At 57.7% G+C, this 18,221-nt stretch overlaps 2 protein-coding genes across 3 annotated transcripts in view; one reads left to right on the top strand and one right to left on the bottom strand.

Moving 5' to 3' along the window:
• Positions 1–6,355: 6,355 nt before the first annotated feature.
• FSCN2 (fascin actin-bundling protein 2, retinal) lies at positions 6,356–11,985 on the top strand. Of its 2 annotated transcripts, none has more exons than XM_006869511.1 (5): positions 6,356–7,189; positions 10,445–10,601; positions 11,112–11,233; positions 11,440–11,607; positions 11,744–11,985. In XM_006869511.1, exons 1-5 carry the CDS (start codon positions 6,364–6,366, stop codon positions 11,947–11,949), a joined length of 1,479 nt encoding a protein of 492 aa, XP_006869573.1. In that variant the 5' UTR covers positions 6,356–6,363; the 3' UTR covers positions 11,950–11,985. The 2 variants fall into 2 exon arrangements, with proteins under 2 accessions (XP_006869573.1, XP_006869572.1); XM_006869510.1 differs by having other exon boundaries at positions 6,364–7,189; positions 11,112–11,285; positions 11,423–11,607; positions 11,744–11,949.
• A 1,709-nt stretch (positions 11,986–13,694) lies between these two features.
• Positions 13,695–18,221, bottom strand: part of LOC102831134 (chromosome unknown open reading frame, human C17orf70) — a 9,013-nt gene continuing 4,486 nt past the window's right edge. Inside the window, 4 exon segments of the mRNA XM_006869635.1 lie at positions 13,695–13,826; positions 14,285–14,371; positions 16,734–16,850; positions 17,715–17,847. Coding sequence (XP_006869697.1) covers positions 13,695–13,826; positions 14,285–14,371; positions 16,734–16,850; positions 17,715–17,847 — 469 coding nt within the window.

Raw genomic sequence — 18,221 nt, 5'->3', positions numbered from 1 at the left:
GTGCCATGGAGTCGGTTCCGACTCATAGCGACCCTGTACAGGGTTTCCGAGGCTGTAAATCTTTACGGGAGCAGAAAGCCTCATCTTTCTCCCGCAGAACTGCTGGTAGTTTCAAACTGATGACAGAACTCTACTAGAGGAAGATTAATTAAAAAAAAAAATTTTTTTTTATAAAGGAAACGAGGGTAGATTGCTACAATTTGATGAACCTGACCTAGACTCATGGAGGTAGTAACTCTAAATACCAACAGAGAGGGAAGGAGTCTTCACATTAAGTATCAATGCTATCCCGTCTGTACACAGGGTAGATAGGGACGGGCAACTTAGACATTGGCTACCTAAAATGAGGGGACAATAAAGGCACGAAGTGACTGGCTTACAAGGTTTCAAGAGGGAGTTTAGTTTAAGAGTGTGGGGGGAAGAAGGAGTCCCCACTGAATTGTTTTCATCTTGTCTAGATGGGTCTGGCAAAAAGAGATGGGGATAAGATTCTTATGACTCCAGAGACACCAGAGATGGAGGCAGAGATGGGGACATGGAAATGGGGAGCTGCTGAGGACTCTAGATTCATGGGAAGAGAAGGACTAAGAGAGCTGGTGGCCAGGAGGCAGACTTCCAGAATGTGCCCTTTGGAGGTGTAAATTATTATATCTGCCTGAGTGTTTTTTTTTGTTTTGTTTTTATGAATAGAGCTAAAGTGAGTAGAGAGAAATATTATTAACATATGGTACATGGAAGGGATTATAATCGTTGTAATGAAACAAGGTGTATGATTAGTTGAATGTAAAACTGATGATCTGCCCTGTAAACTTTCACTCAATCCACAATAAAAACCTTTAAAAAAAAATTTTTTTTTAAAGATTGGAAATATATACTTTTAAAAAGGCATTATAGAAGTCATTGCAAATTCTATCATGTGATCTCCAGCACTGTTTCTATCACCAAAGCCATAGTTCCCAACGATTGATTTTTCCCGTTTGTTTCCAACCTTTGCATTCCAATCACCAGTGATTACTGGTTGTGTCCTTCCTGTCTGCCACTCTTCCCTGATCTAATTCAGCCTCTCATACTGCCTGTAGTTGTCATGAACTATCATGTGCTTTGGTTGGTGGTTCAAAGCCACCAGCAGCTCTGTGGAGAAGGATGAGGCTGTCTGTCCCTGTAAAGCTTCATGGTCTTGGAAGCCCTACCCAGGGCCACTGGGAGTTGGAATTGACTCCAGGGCAGTGAGTTTGTCATAAGTCTGATGTTCAGGCCGTCTCTTGTTCTCTTCACCAATCAGAGCTTAATGATATGGAAACACGATCTTTCGTAAAGCAGAGCTGATGCATAGAGAGGACTGGGTGGCCTATTGTCCCTTGAGCTGTTGGACACAGTGAGGGTGACCTTGTCCAGGAAGTGGAAGTCACCCATTTCTGATGGTTCCAGAAAGCAGGGACAGGCTTAAGTTCCTCCTGAGGCCCCAGCAAGGCTTCTAGGGCACAGTTGGCAGCTGCCAACTGGGGGCCTAGGGGTGTTTGGAGCAATGGGCTATGCCTCTGCTAAGATACATAGGTCTGTGTGGAGGTGCACACGGAAGGGACTGGCCAGAGGTTGCTCTGGTCGCCTGCAGGGCTGTGGGCGCCTGGTTTTCCGGGCCAGCTGTGGCACATCTGTAAGTCCAGATGGGCAGAAATAACCACTGAAGTTGTCTGAAGTGCCGAGGGTTCTGGGATTTCCCACAATGCTGAGGTGTTGGTGGATGGTCCAGTAGTTTCAGGCACCAGGTTCACTGATGCCCTCAGGGTTCTTTCTGGGGCCCAGGATTTTCTGGAAGGGTTCAGAGGCCTCTGGACAACCCCTCCCCGCTGACCCTCCCCAGTCCTGGCAAGTTACCCCTCTCTTCCTTCCCTTGACTTTATGATTTTGGAAGAGACCAAAGCAGAGAGATGAAATTGACTTTCCACACTGAGAACCCCAAGAGAAGGACTCCTGCTGTGGGGGAGGGGGCACGCAGGAGATTCACGTGGAGCAGGTAGGAGTGAAGCCCCCTCCTGCTGCCTGCCCACTGAGGGGGCCTGTCACCCTAAACCCAGGGCAACGGCCTCAGGTAAACCAACCCAGGCCAGAAGTAAGAGACGTGCCGGCCAGCCGCCCCTGTAAGCAGAAGCGAGGAACCCAGAGCTCCACCATGAAATAATCATGAGGCGCCCTGGGCCTGTGCTCAGGAACAACAGGGATGGGAGCTGAGTGGGCGACAGGAAGTCAGGACCTGGGGTAGCAGCCTGGCATTAGCCCCGAGGAGACCCCAAAGGGAGTCTGGGCAGAGGAGGGCAGGCTGGCCAGAGTGCCCCTGCCAGGATGTGGACATGAAGGCAGATAGGAGCAGTGTGACCAGGACTGGGTGGGCTGGGGCTCTGCAAAGTGGTGGGTGTTGGGAGCTGTCCTCTGCCCACCCCCGAAACTCAGTGTAAAGTGACTCCCCTGCAGTGGGTTCTCCGGCCCAGTCCCCAGGCTGCCCTACCTCAGCCTCCCACACATTGGGCCTGTGCCAACTCACGCCACCAGCATCTGCGTTGCCTGGGCACCGAGCCTGGCGTGCACACCCGTCGCCATGACAGTGGGCAGTGGGCCCGCAAAGCTCAAGCGGAATTCCTGTGTCCTTGGCCAACAGTCTGGACGGGGTACCTCTCTGTTCCCTGAAGCCCCATGAGGGCCCATCTGGGTGGGAGGGACAGGGCAACTCCAGGGGCAGGGCCCACCTATCCCCCAGCACCCTCAGCTAAGTCCTGGGAGAAAAAGTGTCCTAAGAGGCCCAGGAGAGGGGACGTGAGTGGGCAGGGTAGACACCAGGGGCTGGGGACGGTCAAGGAGCTCTGCTCCTATTCTCTGCCGGACGCTCATGAATGGACAGGGGGTGGAGGCTGGGGCTCTGGCCTCATCTGCTTGGGCCTTAGCTTGGTCAGTCCCTGCCTTCGGGACCCAGCTGCATCAAGGCAAGTCCATACAGCTGTGTCCCCTGAAGAAGGGGCCCGGGGTGCTTTTCCCAAACACGGTGCTCAGTGTCACTCAAGAAAAGGAGCCCCTTCCTCAAATAAAAACATATATGTGCTCAGGGTGGCCAGTCAACCGTGGGTGAGTCTGGTCTCCAGGGTGTAGATAGGCTGGGTGCACACTCTCACCCCCAGGAAAGGCTGGTTGAGTTCAGAGATGGGCAGGGGACACACGGGGCCCTCCAAGGAAACCCATACAGACCGCAGCCACATCCAGGTTGGGGTGCGGCCACAAGGCAGGCAGAGTCCCAGACAGAGTGGGGTCTCAGCAGGGGTGCTGCTTGTTACCTAGAAACCTTGTAAGAGGGCTGGGCCACTCATGCCGCCCCCCCCACATTGGCCTCATGTATTTATGCAATAATGTGAATCCGTGGAGCCACAGCACCCTAATAGCTGCGCTGAGCTGGAGCTGGCGGGAGAGGTGGAGGTCCGGGGTGGCCCAGAGGGCAACCAATGCACCTCCATGCACATGCACACACACATACAAGACAGACTGACACATACACACGGGCACATGCAGACATACAGACACCCACATGTGCATGCACTGTGCGTGCACACACAGACACAGACATGTGCATGCACTGTGTGCACATGCACACGAGACAGACTCACACATACAGACAAGCACACAGACACATGCATGTGTGTACACTATACAGACACTCAGGTGCATGCATACAGACATGCATGCACAAGACACATACATGCATGTACACAACACGAACACACACACAAGACAGACTCACATACACATGGGTACATGCACACACACATATGCACACTGCACATGCATGCATGTACACATACAATACAGATACACAAGACAGACTCACACATGCAGACATGCATGCATAGAGACACATGTGCACACTGCACACACATGCAGACACAAGACAGAACCAGACATGCATGCGCACAACATATACATGCACGCACACTGCACATGTGTATACACAATATTCACACATACAAAAGCCACACACAGATACATGTATGCACAGTGTGCAGGCAGACAAGACAGCCCCATGCATGCAGACATGCATGCACATGCATGTATGCACAGTACACACACACACACAGAGCACATGCACAATGCATCTGCACACACAGAAATGCCCAAGCACACAGGTAGTGTTACATCAATTCCCACAGGCCCAACCCATCACAGCAATACCAGAAACCCACCTCCAACCATCCCAGGTCCTGATCACATCCCTGGTGGAGCAGCACTGAAGCACTGAGCTGCTAACTGAAAGGTCAGAGGTGAACCCACCCAGTCTCTTCCCAGGAAAAGATGAGGTTGGCTGCTTCCTTAAAGCAGCCAAGAAAACCCTGCGAGGTGTTTCCACTCTGTCCTATGAATCAGAACCAGTGCAATAGCAGTGGGGTGGGGTTGGTGTGTAGGGAATCCATCAAGGGACTGCTACCCAGAAGGCAGCTGGGCCAGAGCCAGGGGTCTGAGAGGGGTTGAGTGGGGAGGGGGACTGTACCCTCCCTCCAGGAAAGGCCGGTCAGTGTCAGGCAGTCCCCAGCCTCCCCTGGAACTGAGGGACCAGAGCCAGTCCTGGCTCTACCACCAAGAGTCTGTCCTGAGTCAGGACTGGGGACTGGGGTGCCCAGGAGCTAGGCCCACACCTGTGGGCAAGAGTATGTGCCCCGAGGGGTTCCTGGTGGCCCTGGATGGGAAAGCAGAGGGGACGCACAAGGAGTCTGAGGGCAGACAGATACACAGACAGTCGCTGGTTGTCCCAAGCACAGACTCTGCCCACATCGGGTTCCCTGAGTATGGACTCAGAGGGCCCGGGCCATGCTGCATCTTCCTAGGATGAGGCGCTGACAAGCTGACTCTGTTGGAGCCACGATACCGTTGGTGCCCCACAAATGCATGTGAGCCATAGGGTTGGTGGACCAAGTTAGTTGTCGGGTGAGTGGGCCACACCAGGGTATGGTGTGCACTCGCCCCTCGTCCCCCTCCACGCTGTGATCCCCGTGGGCATGGGGATGAGGACTCCTCCACTTACACCTTGGAGGAAGCCATGCTGACCTGCCTGGACCCCCACAGGAGGATGGTATGCCCCCCACACCCCCCTGTTCTGGTCTTGGTCCTGGGGAGCCGGAGGTCACTCCGTGATGAGGAAGAAGACACCAAACTGGCCCCAGCCCAGGAGGAGTGGTTCAGATTTCCTCTCCTGGCCCCACGCCCTCCAGGCAGGTGCTGAAGACAGGCGGCAAGCAGGTGAGGGCGGAGCCACAGGACCACTGCAGGCCCAGGAACAAACTCAGTAAGGGTCCCTCTTGGAGCTCGGGGGCTCACCCACAAAGACCCCACAGACAGACCAGCCACTGGTATGGGGAGCTCTATCTGATCTCTGAGACCCAGCAAGTAACTCCGATCCATAGGTAGGGTGTACAGCCACTGGACACTTGCTGAGACACACACTCTGGTCTGCAGACCCCTAATTGAAGGTTTGGGCAGACGTCTGCACCCCATGTGCTTCACGATCACCCCCCTCCCACACCTGCCTGAGTCTGAATGAATGGATGCTCTTGTCCCCACTGCACAGGCTGCCCAGACCATCCAGGATGCTTTGATCCAGCGCCTAAGTGTTGTAACATCCGGATGCAGCATCTGAGAGCCATGAGGCAGGTGCCCGTCCTGGCCTCTCACTTGCCTAGACATCTCCCGCCTGGGGCTCTCCCAGCCCAGGGCCACTCAGCTGAGCTCCTGGCTTGGGGCCTTCCCAGCTCTGACAGCAAGGATCAAAGAGCCGTAACAGGATCCACCGAGGAAGGAGCAGGCGGGGCGGGCGGCTGCCGTGGTGTCCGGCCTCGATCAGGTTACTGCAACGGCACTGTAAGTTTTCCACGGGCAGCTCCTCGTGCACTGGGGAAGACGGGGAGCTGCTGCTAAGGGTCAGGAGCCCCGAGTTGAGAGGTGGAGAGCTGTGGGGGCCACGAAGTGCTGGCTGGGGTCGCAGGGACGTCTGGGGGATGTTCAGCACCTGCAGCCAGAGCCAGGCCCGCCAGTCTGAGCACTGTGGGGGTTCCAGCCACTGGGTGGTTGGAGTGGCTGAAACCCAAGCTGGGGGTAATTAAAGGCGGCCGCTGCTGCTCCTAAGCCGGCCACCCTCCGATCCGCCCTCCGCACCCTCCCACTGCTGCCCGCTGGCCATGTAAGAGCCAAGCGGCTGTGGCCAGGGCAGAGTCAGTGGGAGCCCATGATGTTGGTGGGGCCTGGGGGCCACGGGCCAGCCAAGTGGATCCTGGCCTCCAGGGGCCCCTGAGAGTCCAGGTGAGTGTCACAGGCCATCCCAGACTCGGTGAGAAGATGCCGACCAACGGGCCCCACCAGGTGCTGAAGATCCAGTTTGGCCTGGTCAATGCCACTGACCGCTACCTGACAGCAGAAAACTTTGGCTTCAAGGTCAACGCCGCGGCACTGAGTCTCAAGAGGAAGCAGCTCTGGGTGCTGGAGCCCTACCCCGGCCACAGCTCAGCTGTGCTGTTCCGCAGTAGCCACCTGGGCCGCTACCTGGCAGCCAAGGAGGATGGACGTGTGTCCTGTGAGGCTGAGCAGCCAGGCCCTGACTGCCGCTTCCTGGTGCGGCCACAGCCCGATGGGCGCTGGGTCTTGCAGTCGGAGCCACATGGCCGCTTCTTTGGCGGCACGGAGGACCAGCTGTCCTGCTTCGCCACAGCCATCTCCCCTGCCGAGCTGTGGACCGTGCACCTGGCCATCCACCCACAGGCCCACCTGCTGAGCGTGAGCCGGCGGCGATATGTGCACCTGTGCCCCCAGGAGGACGAGATGGCAGCGGACAGCAACACACCCTGGGGTGTGGACGCGCTAGTCACGCTCACCTTCCAGAATCGCCGGTACTGCCTGCGTGCCCGCGACAGCCGCTATCTGCGCAGCGATGGCCGCCTTGTTTGGGAGCCTGAGGCCCATGCGTGCTACACACTCGAGTTCAAAGCTGGCAAGCTGGCCTTCAAGGACTGCGACGGCCGCTACCTGGCACCCGTGGGGCCCGCCGGCACCCTCAGGGCAGGCCGTAATCTGCGGCCCAGCAAGGATGAGCTCTTTGACCTGGAGGAGAGCCATCCACAGGTGGTGATGGTGGCTGCAAACCGCCGCTACGTATCCGTGCGGCAAGGTGACCGGCTTCCCCGCACTCCGTGGCATTGTGTGTGTGCACATGTGCGTGCGTGTGGGCATGTTGGAGGAACGCGTGCCGGTCATGACCACGTGGATGGGGACGTGTGTGTATATATGTGTGTCCATGGTGGGGGAGCAGCTGTGGTCACAGGAATGGGCTCTGAGGGCTGGTGGCTTCAGGGCCCAAGGGAAGTGGTCTGGCACCTTCTCTGGACAGCTGGGGCAAGTCTCCCTTTAGCACTGGGCCTGTGGGGCAGCTGCTGAGTCCCCGATGGGGCAGTGCAGGCCGGGCTGAACAGAGACCATAGGGTGGCCCCACTGCAACACTGAGCTGCCCTACTTGGCCATGTTGCCCCATTTTGTGGACTTTCAGATAAATGGGAAAGGGTGGGGACAAGGCAAGGAGCCATCAAGGATGGAGTGGGCCACCAGACCCACAGGACCCTCATAAAGTGGGAGGTAGAGGAGGGCCCTAGGGTCCCCTAGCCCAGGTAGACCCCAGGGGGCAGGGAGGGAGAGTCTAGTGCATGGAGTCTACCCTGCCCCCTGCCAGCCAAGGAGAAGCTCCATCTGTCTACCAGGCCCCCACCAACCCCTGCCTGACCTTCCAGTACCCTGCCTCCCTGAACACCCCATCCTCCGGCCCCAGCCTCACACTACCACCCACTAGTTCCACCCCTGGGAAGACTGACCCAAGCACCTATGAGGACAGGCTGGGCTTCAATTGTAGGGGCAGTGGGCCTGGTCCCCCGCAGGCCTTCAACACACCTGGTGCCCTTGCTGCCCAAGCCTGCTACCAGGTCGTGTGCATCGTAGGTCTAGCCCCAGCCCAGTTACCTAAGCCAGGCCCCCGTGCACGTTAAGCCTTAAGGGGTTATTAATGAAACAGAGAAGCAATAGTGAAAGGCTCCGCCAGCCCCTAGGAGCGAGTCCGAGGAGATGGCAAACTCACAGGATTGTGTAGGAGACCGTGGTCAAGGTGTGGTAGAGGCAGCGGTAGTCTTGGCGATGATGGTGGTGAAGGTGGAGGTATGGCGTTGGTAATGGGGATGGTGGACTGAGGATGGGGGTGGGGAAGCACCTTCACCAACATCACCTCCACGATCAGCGCTCCATCATCTCACCTCCTCAACCTACACTGTCATCACCTCTACCACATCGTGGGGGTGGCAGTGTGACAATGGTGGCGGCAGCACTGGTCCTGATGGTGACAACGGTGGTGAAGGTAGCTGTCCTGGTGGCAGCGGTACAGAGCTGCTGCCAGCGGTGTTGCCTGTGGTTGTGGTGTTTATGGTAGTAGTACTGGTGGGGCCGATGGTGGTGGTGAGCCCCCACTTCAGAAACTGGGCACACCAGACACCCGCCACCTTACAATAAGGCTGGGACATATGACCCAGCCCCCAGGTATTTTGGACTTCCACGTGACAACCAGTGATGGGAAGAAGCAGGATGTGGGCTTCTGTGCTGAGAAAGGCAGCTAGAGCCATGGGTGCTGACCCACGTCTGTCCCTGCTTGACGTCTGTGCAGTGGCTCTGTGGCAGCCCCTGGACTCAGCCCCTGAGCTGAGTCCCAATTGGCCTGTTTTCTGTCCATCACATTTTTGGATGTCTCATCAACCAGAGGAGTGTGGCTGGTGCGGTGTTTGCTGCTGCAAATCACAGGAAAGTGGCTGCCAACTGACTCATTTACTGTTGTTGTTGTCACATGACGTTGTAGTCCTGTGCTTATCCTACAGTACCACATCAGGACTCTGACACATATACTAGGACCCTGGTGTTTCATACAAAGGGAAACCTGGAGGCCATGGGGGTCCGGTCCCAGGTAGGACACTAGCACCAACTGAGTGGCACTGGCCAGGCCCCCGCTGCTTCCTCCCCACGGAGTTGTCACTCTCCTAGGTCAGCTGTGTTCACAGGCTAGCATCCTCCTGATCACAAGAAGGCTGCTGCTGTTCCGGGCCTCACATCCACACAGGTAGAAAGTGCAGAGAGAATTTGGGCACTAGGTTTTGTCTTCTTAGTAGTTAAGAAAAATTTACCCATAAATCCCAACCAAAATCCATACATTCCCATTGGCCAGACCTGAGCCACACACCCACTACTCAGCCAATCCCTATCCAGGAGAAACTGAGGTTTGCAGACTCCTTGGAATCCAATAGGGATTCCAAGGCCATCCTCCCTAATGAGGTCAGTGGCTGGGTGACGAGGGAGAAAGAAGGGTGTCGGTGATGTTGGGGAGACTCCGGTAATGTCTGCCTGGGTGATGATGGCATGAGGACAGTGGGACGCCACGTCCACTGGGGAGCTCTGGGTGTGGCAGGGGACATTCAGGGCACTTGCAGCTGCTGGGTAGGATACACACCAAGTGACCTTTCAATGGACACAAGCTGCATCATTGCATCTAAGCGGTGATCAGTGTGGTGGGCAGGGGACACCATCCGGGGAGGGACTATGGAGGCAGAAGCCTTTGCGAACTGGCCCCCACCTCTACACTGGGGGTCCTTGCTTCACCTTGGGGCAGGGCTAATCACCTTGACTCTCAGTCCCTCATGGGACTCTGTCTGGTCTGCCTGCTCTCAGCAGGACCCCCAGAGTCCTGGGCACATGAGGAGCTCTTTAGTCAACTACTTAATTCAAGACAGCAGGTTGCCATGGAAACAGGAGTGAGGTTCTAAGAAGATGCTGGAGAGGTCCCAGTGACTGTTGTCCCAACTCCAGGCAGAGCCCTGGACAGCCTGGTCCTTCCCCGGGCACCTGAGGCCCAACATGTACAAGTGGGGAGGTTGGAGGTGACAGGGCCACAGCTTGGAAACGACAGAGACTGCACTGTGCCCATCCAGAGAAGGTTAGGGTATAAACAGTTGCTTGTTGTTAAGTGCCAATGAGTTAAGGTCCAACCCATAGCGACCCTGTATAGGGTTTCCAAGGAGCAGCTGGTGGGTTTGAACTGCTGACCTTGTATTTTGCAGTTCAGTGCCGACCCTACAAGCTCCCCCCACAACCCCCTCACCCCCCCTCTACCAGGAGTCCAGGGTATAAAAGGCAAGATCTAAATCTCAGGTCCAGAAGGCAGGAGGATGCCATTTATCTACAGATTAGTACAGCCTACATCCCCACACACTGAGAGCGTCTTCCAAATCTTCGCAAGTCTAGAGTGTTCCAAATAGGACCCATCTGTCCTCAGGGGTGCTTAACCATGCCTCCCCACCCCCCAGGGAGAGGAGTGAGGGGCTTCCCGGTCTCCTCCCTCCAGGGGTCAATGTCTCAGCCAATCAGGATGAAGAATTGGACCATGAGACCTTCCTGATGCAAATTGACGGAGAGACAAAGAAGTGTACCTTCTATTCCAGCACTGGGGGCTACTGGACCCTGGTCACCCATGGGGGCATCCAGGCCACAGCCACACAAGTGTGAGTGCTCCATCACCTCTTCTACTACCTCCATCTCTGCCACCCACCTCCAGCATCACCACCCCCTTCAACTAGCTCAGCTTCCATCATTAGCTCCATCTGTCATTTCCTTCACCACCTTGGTCTCTATCATCACCTCAGCCACATCCTTCTCTCCTCCTCCACCATCGGTTCACCAGCCACCTCCAGCACAATTCCTCCACCTTCACCTCTGTCCTCTCCACCTTTACTCTTACTGGGGTGGAAGTGGAAGGGACAGCTTGTTGTGGGGAAATGAAGGGCAGACCCTCAGCTCGGGTTTGAGTCTACAAGGATCACCAGCAGTCCAGCCAGGGAAGAATGCCCCCTGGGTGGCCGGCAATACCTGGTAATGGGGGTATGTCGATCCTTCCTCCTGGGGTGTGGTGGTGGTGGTGGTGCTGGGCCCTTGGGGAGGTGTGGGGTCAGGGGCCAGGCCCTGCAACCCCGGTCTCCTGCCCGCCTGAGTCTATCTTGCCCGGCTCCCTCCAGTTCCGTCAACACCATGTTTGAGATGGAGTGGCGCGGCCGGCGGGTGGCGCTCAAGGCTAGCAATGGGCGCTATGTGTGCATGAAGAAGAACGGCCAGCTGACAGCCATCAGCGACTTCGTGGGTGAGAAGCGTTCCCTGTCTGCTGGGGGGCTTCGGGGAGACCTCAGTGCTGTGTGAGACAACAGCTCCACTTGCCAGGCCAGGCAGGCCATCGTGTGACAACTAGACCTCAGCAGTGTCTGTCTCCCCACACGTTAGGGACCACGGCTCAGGGGCAGTGTCCTCACCCCATCTGCCACAGTGGCCCTAGCAACCCTGTCCCTCCAGGCAACGATGAGGAGTTCACCCTCAAACTCATCAACCGGCCCATCCTGGTGCTGCGAGGTCTGGACGGCTTTGTCTGCCACCGCCGGGGCTCCAACCAGCTGGACACCAACCGTTCCGTCTACGACGTCTTCCATCTGAGCTTCAGCGACGGTGCCTACCAGATCCGAGGTGCGGGCGGGCAGCATGGGATCCGGGGGGGCAGAGAGAGATACTTGCCCCAGGTACTCGGCGCGGGGGTGGGGTGGGGGGGCCGGCGCTGGGGACAGGCTCGTGCGGTCCTCGCCAACGCCCGGCTCACCCGCAGGTCGCGGCGGCGGCTTCTGGAACACCGGCAGCCACGGCACCGTGTGCAGCGACGGCGAGCGCGCCGAGGACTTCCTCTTCGAGTTCCGCGAGCGTGGCCGTCTGGCCATCCGCGCCCGGAGCGGCAAGTACCTGCGCGGCGGCGCCTCGGGCCTGCTGCGCGCCGATGCCGACGCCCCGGCCGGGGTGGCACTCTGGGAGTACTGAGGCCGCGGGTGGCCCACCGCCCATTAAACCCTGTCTGTGTGGCAGCTCTCGTGGGTTCCATGGCTGGTGCGCGGGGAGGACCTGGGACCAGCCCCGTCCGGAGCAGCCACTGCCCCGGGCTCTCCTAGCCGAGACCGCGGAGCAGCTCCCCTGGCAAGCCGGTTAGAGGTCCTCGGGGTCAGCGTGCCCCTCCCCCAGGAACAGGGTCTTAGCGAGACCCGGAAGTGCTGGGTGGATAACCCCTTCACCACTGGTGTGGTCGCCCTAAGAACGGGAACGTCTTCGGAAAAGGGTGTGTGTGTGTCAACCGGCGGAGCAGATTCTGGGAGGGCGGCGGGTGCACTCAGTCGGGTGTAGGAGGCCAGCCGCCTGGGACCTGGCTCCCCACAGCCTACAGGATGCCCTGGAGACCCACGGACGATCCTGGCATCCCCACAGGCTCAAAACAAGGCGGTCTCTTGGTGGCAGGCGCTGGCTTGTTCCACAAGAGGGCCCGGGGTCAGCGCGCCACGTACCCAGTGCCTTCCCGCCCTGAGCAGTACCACACTGCCGCCTGGTGGCCGCAGCCACAGGTGCAACTGGGGCAGGAGGGGACGTGAGGAAAGGGTTAGGCAGCGGCGCCCGGTGCCCCTCCCAACTAGCTCCCCAACTTGACGGGACCTCAAGTACAGGACCTCTGGGGTCCTGGTTGTCAGCTGGAGCACTAGTGTGGTCCACACAGAGGATGTAGGAGCGCAGTTGCCCCTCCACCCATCCCATTCCTTTGTGAAAAAGATGGGTAGAGCTCCCTCGTCCAAGCCCAAGTGCAAGCCTCTTTCTGGGGCAGGGCTGTGGGCACACCAGTAGCTGACAGGAGCCTGTGTCTTGGGGGCACTGAAAGCCGCACCTTCAAGGGCCCAAGTGGCTGGCTGAGGCTGCAGCCGGTGATGGCCTATGGGCTGTGGGCAGCCAGTTGTACCCAGGAGGAGCTCTCTACAGAACACCCCAGGCACCAAGAACCCATGCAGGGGTCAGCTACTCAGGAATGCAGTGGGGTAGACTTGGGGGCCGGGCAGATGAATCAGACAGGCAGAAGCTCAGAAGAAGACTGTATGTGGAGGGTGGTTCTCACAGCAGGGGGACTGGCCAGGGGAGACCCTGCAGAAACCACCAGCACCAGACAAGAAGGGAGGGCTGGGCCGGGGGCACAGTGCTGGGGACCAGCCCCAGAGGCACCTGGTCACGGGCGCTGTAGCCTAGTGGGAGCCCTGACTCCCATGTGTGTGTCAGTCACAGGAGCACCTCCCAGGGACCCCACAAGCAGACACAGAGGAGAGGGGCCGAGTCACTTCACCGGGGATGGGGGTTTGGGGGAGAGTCAGCACCAATCTGAGTCGGGGGGACGCAGCACTGAGGAGACTCTGGGAGAGGTGGCTAGCTGCAGGAGGAAGGGAGGGTGATGGCACCGCTCACCCAGTAATCTCCCATTGTGCCCACAGCCTCAAGCAGGAGCTGTTGGGTGGGCAGCCGTGGATGCTGAGGGCAGTGGGCAGAGACCCACGGACACAGAGGGCAGTGGGCATGGTCCCACGGTCGCAGAGGGCAGGCAGGGTCCCACAGACACAAGAGGGCAGGGGCAGGGTCCTGTGGACATGGAGGGCAGTGGGCAGGGCCCCGTGGACACTGAGGGCAGTGGGCAGAGCTCCGTGGACAGTGAGGGTGGACAGATGCAGAGTCCAGAGCCCAGGACACCTGGCCTCCTATGCTCACAGTAGGACGAGGCTGGGGCTTCGGAGCTGCTGGTAGATCTGCAGGAGCCGCTCAGCGGCAGCGCAGGAGTTGACCTCGTCTTCCGTGGACAGACGGTCCCGCAGTGCCTGCACCTCCCTCAACAGTGCCTGTCGGGGTGGGTGGCAGGTCAGGGGTGGGCTACCAGGCCACACCCACCCCTGGGGATGTCCCCATGTGCAAATCCTGCTGGGGACTTGGTAGGTAGGGTGCGAGGGGGACCCTTTGAGGCCTACTCAGAGAGCTGGGAGGGCAAGCTGACCAGGAGCAGAGCACGCCCCGAGCGGCCGGAGTAGTCCAGAGACAGTGAGTAAGTCAGTGCATCAAGTAACAGGAGCAGAATGTCCCCAACCACCAGCCCAGCAGGGTGTAGCCATGATCCCTCCTCACCAATCCTGGCCCTGCTGGGGCCTTCCTGCTGCCATTCGGGTAGCCCCAGCTCCCATCTCTCAAGGGAGGGCCAGGCAGGCTCTGTGCTGGCCCGGATTGTCCTGCGTACTATGTCTGGAGGGGGCCAGGCTGTGCTGACCAGCGGGCAGCAGGGAGGACCCTGGTGGTCTGAGCTCACCTCATGGTTGGCGTGGATCTGGCGCAGATGCTGTAAGCGGATGTTTGGTAGGCTGGAGCCCTGGGCAGTCTGTTCCACCATCATTGCCTGGGTACACAGGGAACATGAGGAAGGTCAATGGTTCCTGGCATCTGCCTCCATGCCCCTCACCAAGGGGGGACCACGCTCTGGACCCTCCTTTGCACCCTGCTTCCTCCATCTCCATTTCACACTCTTGGGGTTCAAGCTCCTGCCTCACTGGTCCCTGGCTCAGGTGGTCCAGCAACATCCAGCTTAGGGCCAACAAACAAACCCATCTCCCCACCTCACACTGAGCTCAGAGAGCCCTGGGCTTTAGGTCAGGCTGGGGATCTGCAAACCTGGAGCCCCTGAAAGGGCTGCACCCCCTCAGTGAGGCTGTGAGCCCTGAGCTCATGGACACTGGTCACATGCCCACCGTCCAGAGAATACCTGGTGTCAGCAGGCTCCTTGCATCAAAGACATCACCCTCTCACTGGGCCAAGGTTCTGGCCTTGTGGGAGATGACTCGAGACCATGTCATGCCACATACGCGTGCTCAAGGCCCTGGCTTCTGCTCATCCGCCTCCTTGGCTGCCAACAGTGGGGGCACAGACCATAGGTATCCAAGCTCCCAGGACCTGGTGGGGTCCACATCTACCCAGAACCCGCCTAAAGGGCTGAGGCCACGTCCCCATCAGAGCAGGCAAGGCACCAAAGCAATTTAAAACTGATGTTAGATGCCATCAAGTCAGCTCCAACTTACAGTGACCAAATGAACACAAAACAACAAAATGAAACAGTGCCCCGCCCTGTGCCCCCCTCACACGGGTACTATGTTCAAGCCTACTGCTGCGGCCACTGTGTCCATCTTGTTGAGGGGCTTCCTCTTTTTTGCTGACCCTCTACCAAGTGTGTTCTTCTCCAGGGACTGGTCCCTCCTGATAATGCATCACTATCGTCGCTTCTACGGAACATTCTGGCTCTACTCCGTCCAAGAAAAAAATGGTTTGTTCTTCTGGCAGTCCGTGGGAGGGTCAGTATTCTTCACCAACATCCCGATTCAATGTCATCAATTCTTCAGTCTTCCTCATTCACTGTCCAGCTTTTACATGTGATTGCAACACCGTGGCTTGGTCACATGCACTGGAGTCCTCGAAGGGACAGCTTTGCCTCTGAACACTTTGAAGAGGGTCTTTCTTTTGTAGCAACTTTGCCCAATGCACAACGTCATTTGCTTTCAATATTGTTTTAGGTAAAAGTTACATAGCCAAGTATGTTTCCCAGTCAAGTTCACCAAATTGTTGCCTATCCCTTCCTGTCGTCTCATCTCTGAGCCTGGTGCCCTTGTGGTCTGACTATTCTAGGGAGCACATTCCCCACCTGTGGTATTTATTTACCGTCTGGGGCTGTTTACTTGCTGAAAGGCGGGCCTCTACTTCTTACGGTGGAGGAGTGCTGGGAGGTTATAGTTCCCGTGGGCTCGGGTTCCTTGAGCTGAGTCTTCTACTTTCTTTGGTCCAGACGAGAGGACAGCGGTAGTATCTTAGATAGCCGCTCACAGCTTGTAAAACCCACCACTCACACAGCATGATGTACAACAATCATTATCTCCACACCGTGAGGTGTATGGATACATCTCAGAAGGTTCCATTAACTGGGCCCCTAATATATGCACGGTATACATGGAGCACACACATATGTACACAGAAATACCTACCTCCATCCCTACAGACCACAGTGTCGCAGCACTGGACATTCCTACCAGCAGTAGCTAACACAAGACTTGCGATGTCCCACCAACCTCGCGAGCATTCGCTGTTTGTCTGATCTGCACTACTGTTATTGGGGTGAGTGAGGGCATCTCATTGTCTTTGTTTGCATTCTTCTAATGGTTAATGGGGAGTGTGGAGGTGGTGCTGTAGGACCAGCACTCACTAGACTGTAAACGGTTAAGGTCAAACCCACCAGCGTCCTGTACAGAAATCCTAGACAGAATGGCCGTGAGTCGGAACCAACCTGATGGCACTTAACAACAATGACTAAGGACTGCCAGCCTCTCTTGAGGGGGGTGTCGTTTGATTGCTTGGTTTGTCTCCACAAGAGGACTCTGCAGATCCAAATGACACGGAGCCCTGGAGGCTTGTATTCAAAGCTCCGGCTCTGTTGGGCGCAGTGTTCAGAGCAGCCCACTCTCAGCCCTGCAGAGTAGGGTCCCGTCCTCTAGGAGCAGGCTTTGGGCTCAGAGCCAGAGCCCCATGTCTCAGGACCTGCCTCACACAACCAGGGAGGCACCAAGATCGACCCAGCCCCACCAGTCCTGGGAAGTGTGGGCACCACTGCAGAGCGCTCAGCTCCACGTGGGCACACATGGAAGTAGAATGAGCTGGGGGAGGGTCCCCCAAACGTGAGCATGTGGCCAGCTGCAGGGAGCCCAGCTGATGTGGCCCACCTGGATCCGGCCGATGATGGCATGGTGCGCCCGGCACACATCAGCCAGTGAGGGACTCTCCACCTGGATCTCTATGGCCTGGAGGGGGCCTTCGGGGTCCAGGTCCGTCACAGTCACCTGTAACACACACAGGAGAGAAGACGACTGCTCACTGGGAAGTACAACCAGGGCCAGACAGAGTCACCTGCCATCCCAGGAGTAAAGTGTCCACAGCCCCAGTCTCTGTACGAAGACCCTTGTCCATGCCCACATAGTACCGCGGGTCCCCTCGGATGCAAGGCCGTACCAGGGTGAGCACACAGAGGCAGTTTCAGGAGTGTGGGCCATGCTGAGCTTAGAGGAAAAATCCAGCAGGCTCTTAAGGACAAGCCAAAAGCCAGAACGTTCTGACTGGTTCTCCTGAGCTGTGCGTCCTTCTAGATCACAGGATGTGCACCTGCCAGCTGTCTGCAGGGCCAGAGAAGCACCAGTCTAGCGGCACTTGGCCTGGCCTTCATGTCTCCTTGAGGGTGGTCCTGGCAGCCCCACTATTCTGAAAGGTTTTAGGCTTCTGAGTTAGAAGTTGACATGGGAGCACACAAAGGGAGATGTGTACAGGGAGGGGCATGTGACAGAGGGCTGGGCGTGGCAGTCCCATTTTGGTGGCAGCAAGTGGACACCTTCTCTACTAAGACCCCAGCATGCGGGTCATAGCCCAGGCCTGGGGGGACACTGCGGTGGATCCTGAACTGCGGCTCCCAGCACTCGGCAGTGAGTGGTGCCCGAAGTACCTATCAGCGTCCCCAGTCCCACAGGTGCAGCCAGGGCCGAGGAGGGAAAGTAGGACAGTGTGGACCACATGGGGTAACCCTGCAGAGCACGCCACCCTCATGAAGACTACAGCTGCCTCTGGTCCCAGGCTGGGGAGCACTCTTCTGTGGCTGTGACTACACCCCCCGCCCCTCCCCCCACCACACAGCCTCGAGTGGCTCTGCTGCTTGCCTCCTGCACAGTGAGGTGGACATCAGCTCCACCAGGGGACACGCCTTGCACAGATGACAGCGATCGGGCCCTCACAAGGTCCACGGCAGCATTCTCAGCCAGCAGCCACTGTAGGGTGGCACAGCACAGGGACCTGCCTGCAGGGGGAGGTCGTGAGCCCACCGGCCCCCTCCCATACACACACCACCTGGACCCACCCCATGACTGGACAGCATGCAGCCATACACACACGTGTGTGCTGGAGAGCACACCGAGACAGAGAGACACACACCGAGTGACACACACCTGTCAGAAAGCACGCAGAGACAGAGTGACACATGCTGGTCAGAGAGCACGCACAGACAGACACACACCTGTCAGAGAGCACGCAGGGACAGACAGACACACACCTGTCAGAGAACACACAGAGACATACACACACACACCTGTCAGACAACAGAGACAGACAAACACACACCTGTCAGAGAGCACACAGAGACAGAGTGACACATGCCGGTCAGAGAGCAC

Source organism: Chrysochloris asiatica, unplaced genomic scaffold (assembly GCF_000296735.1).
Source record: "Chrysochloris asiatica unplaced genomic scaffold, ChrAsi1.0 scaffold00132, whole genome shotgun sequence".
In the NCBI taxonomy this organism is placed as follows: Eukaryota; Metazoa; Chordata; class Mammalia; order Afrosoricida; family Chrysochloridae; genus Chrysochloris; species Chrysochloris asiatica.
The sequence above is the reverse complement of the archived record's forward strand: the minus strand, read 5'-3'. Positions and strand labels throughout refer to the sequence as shown.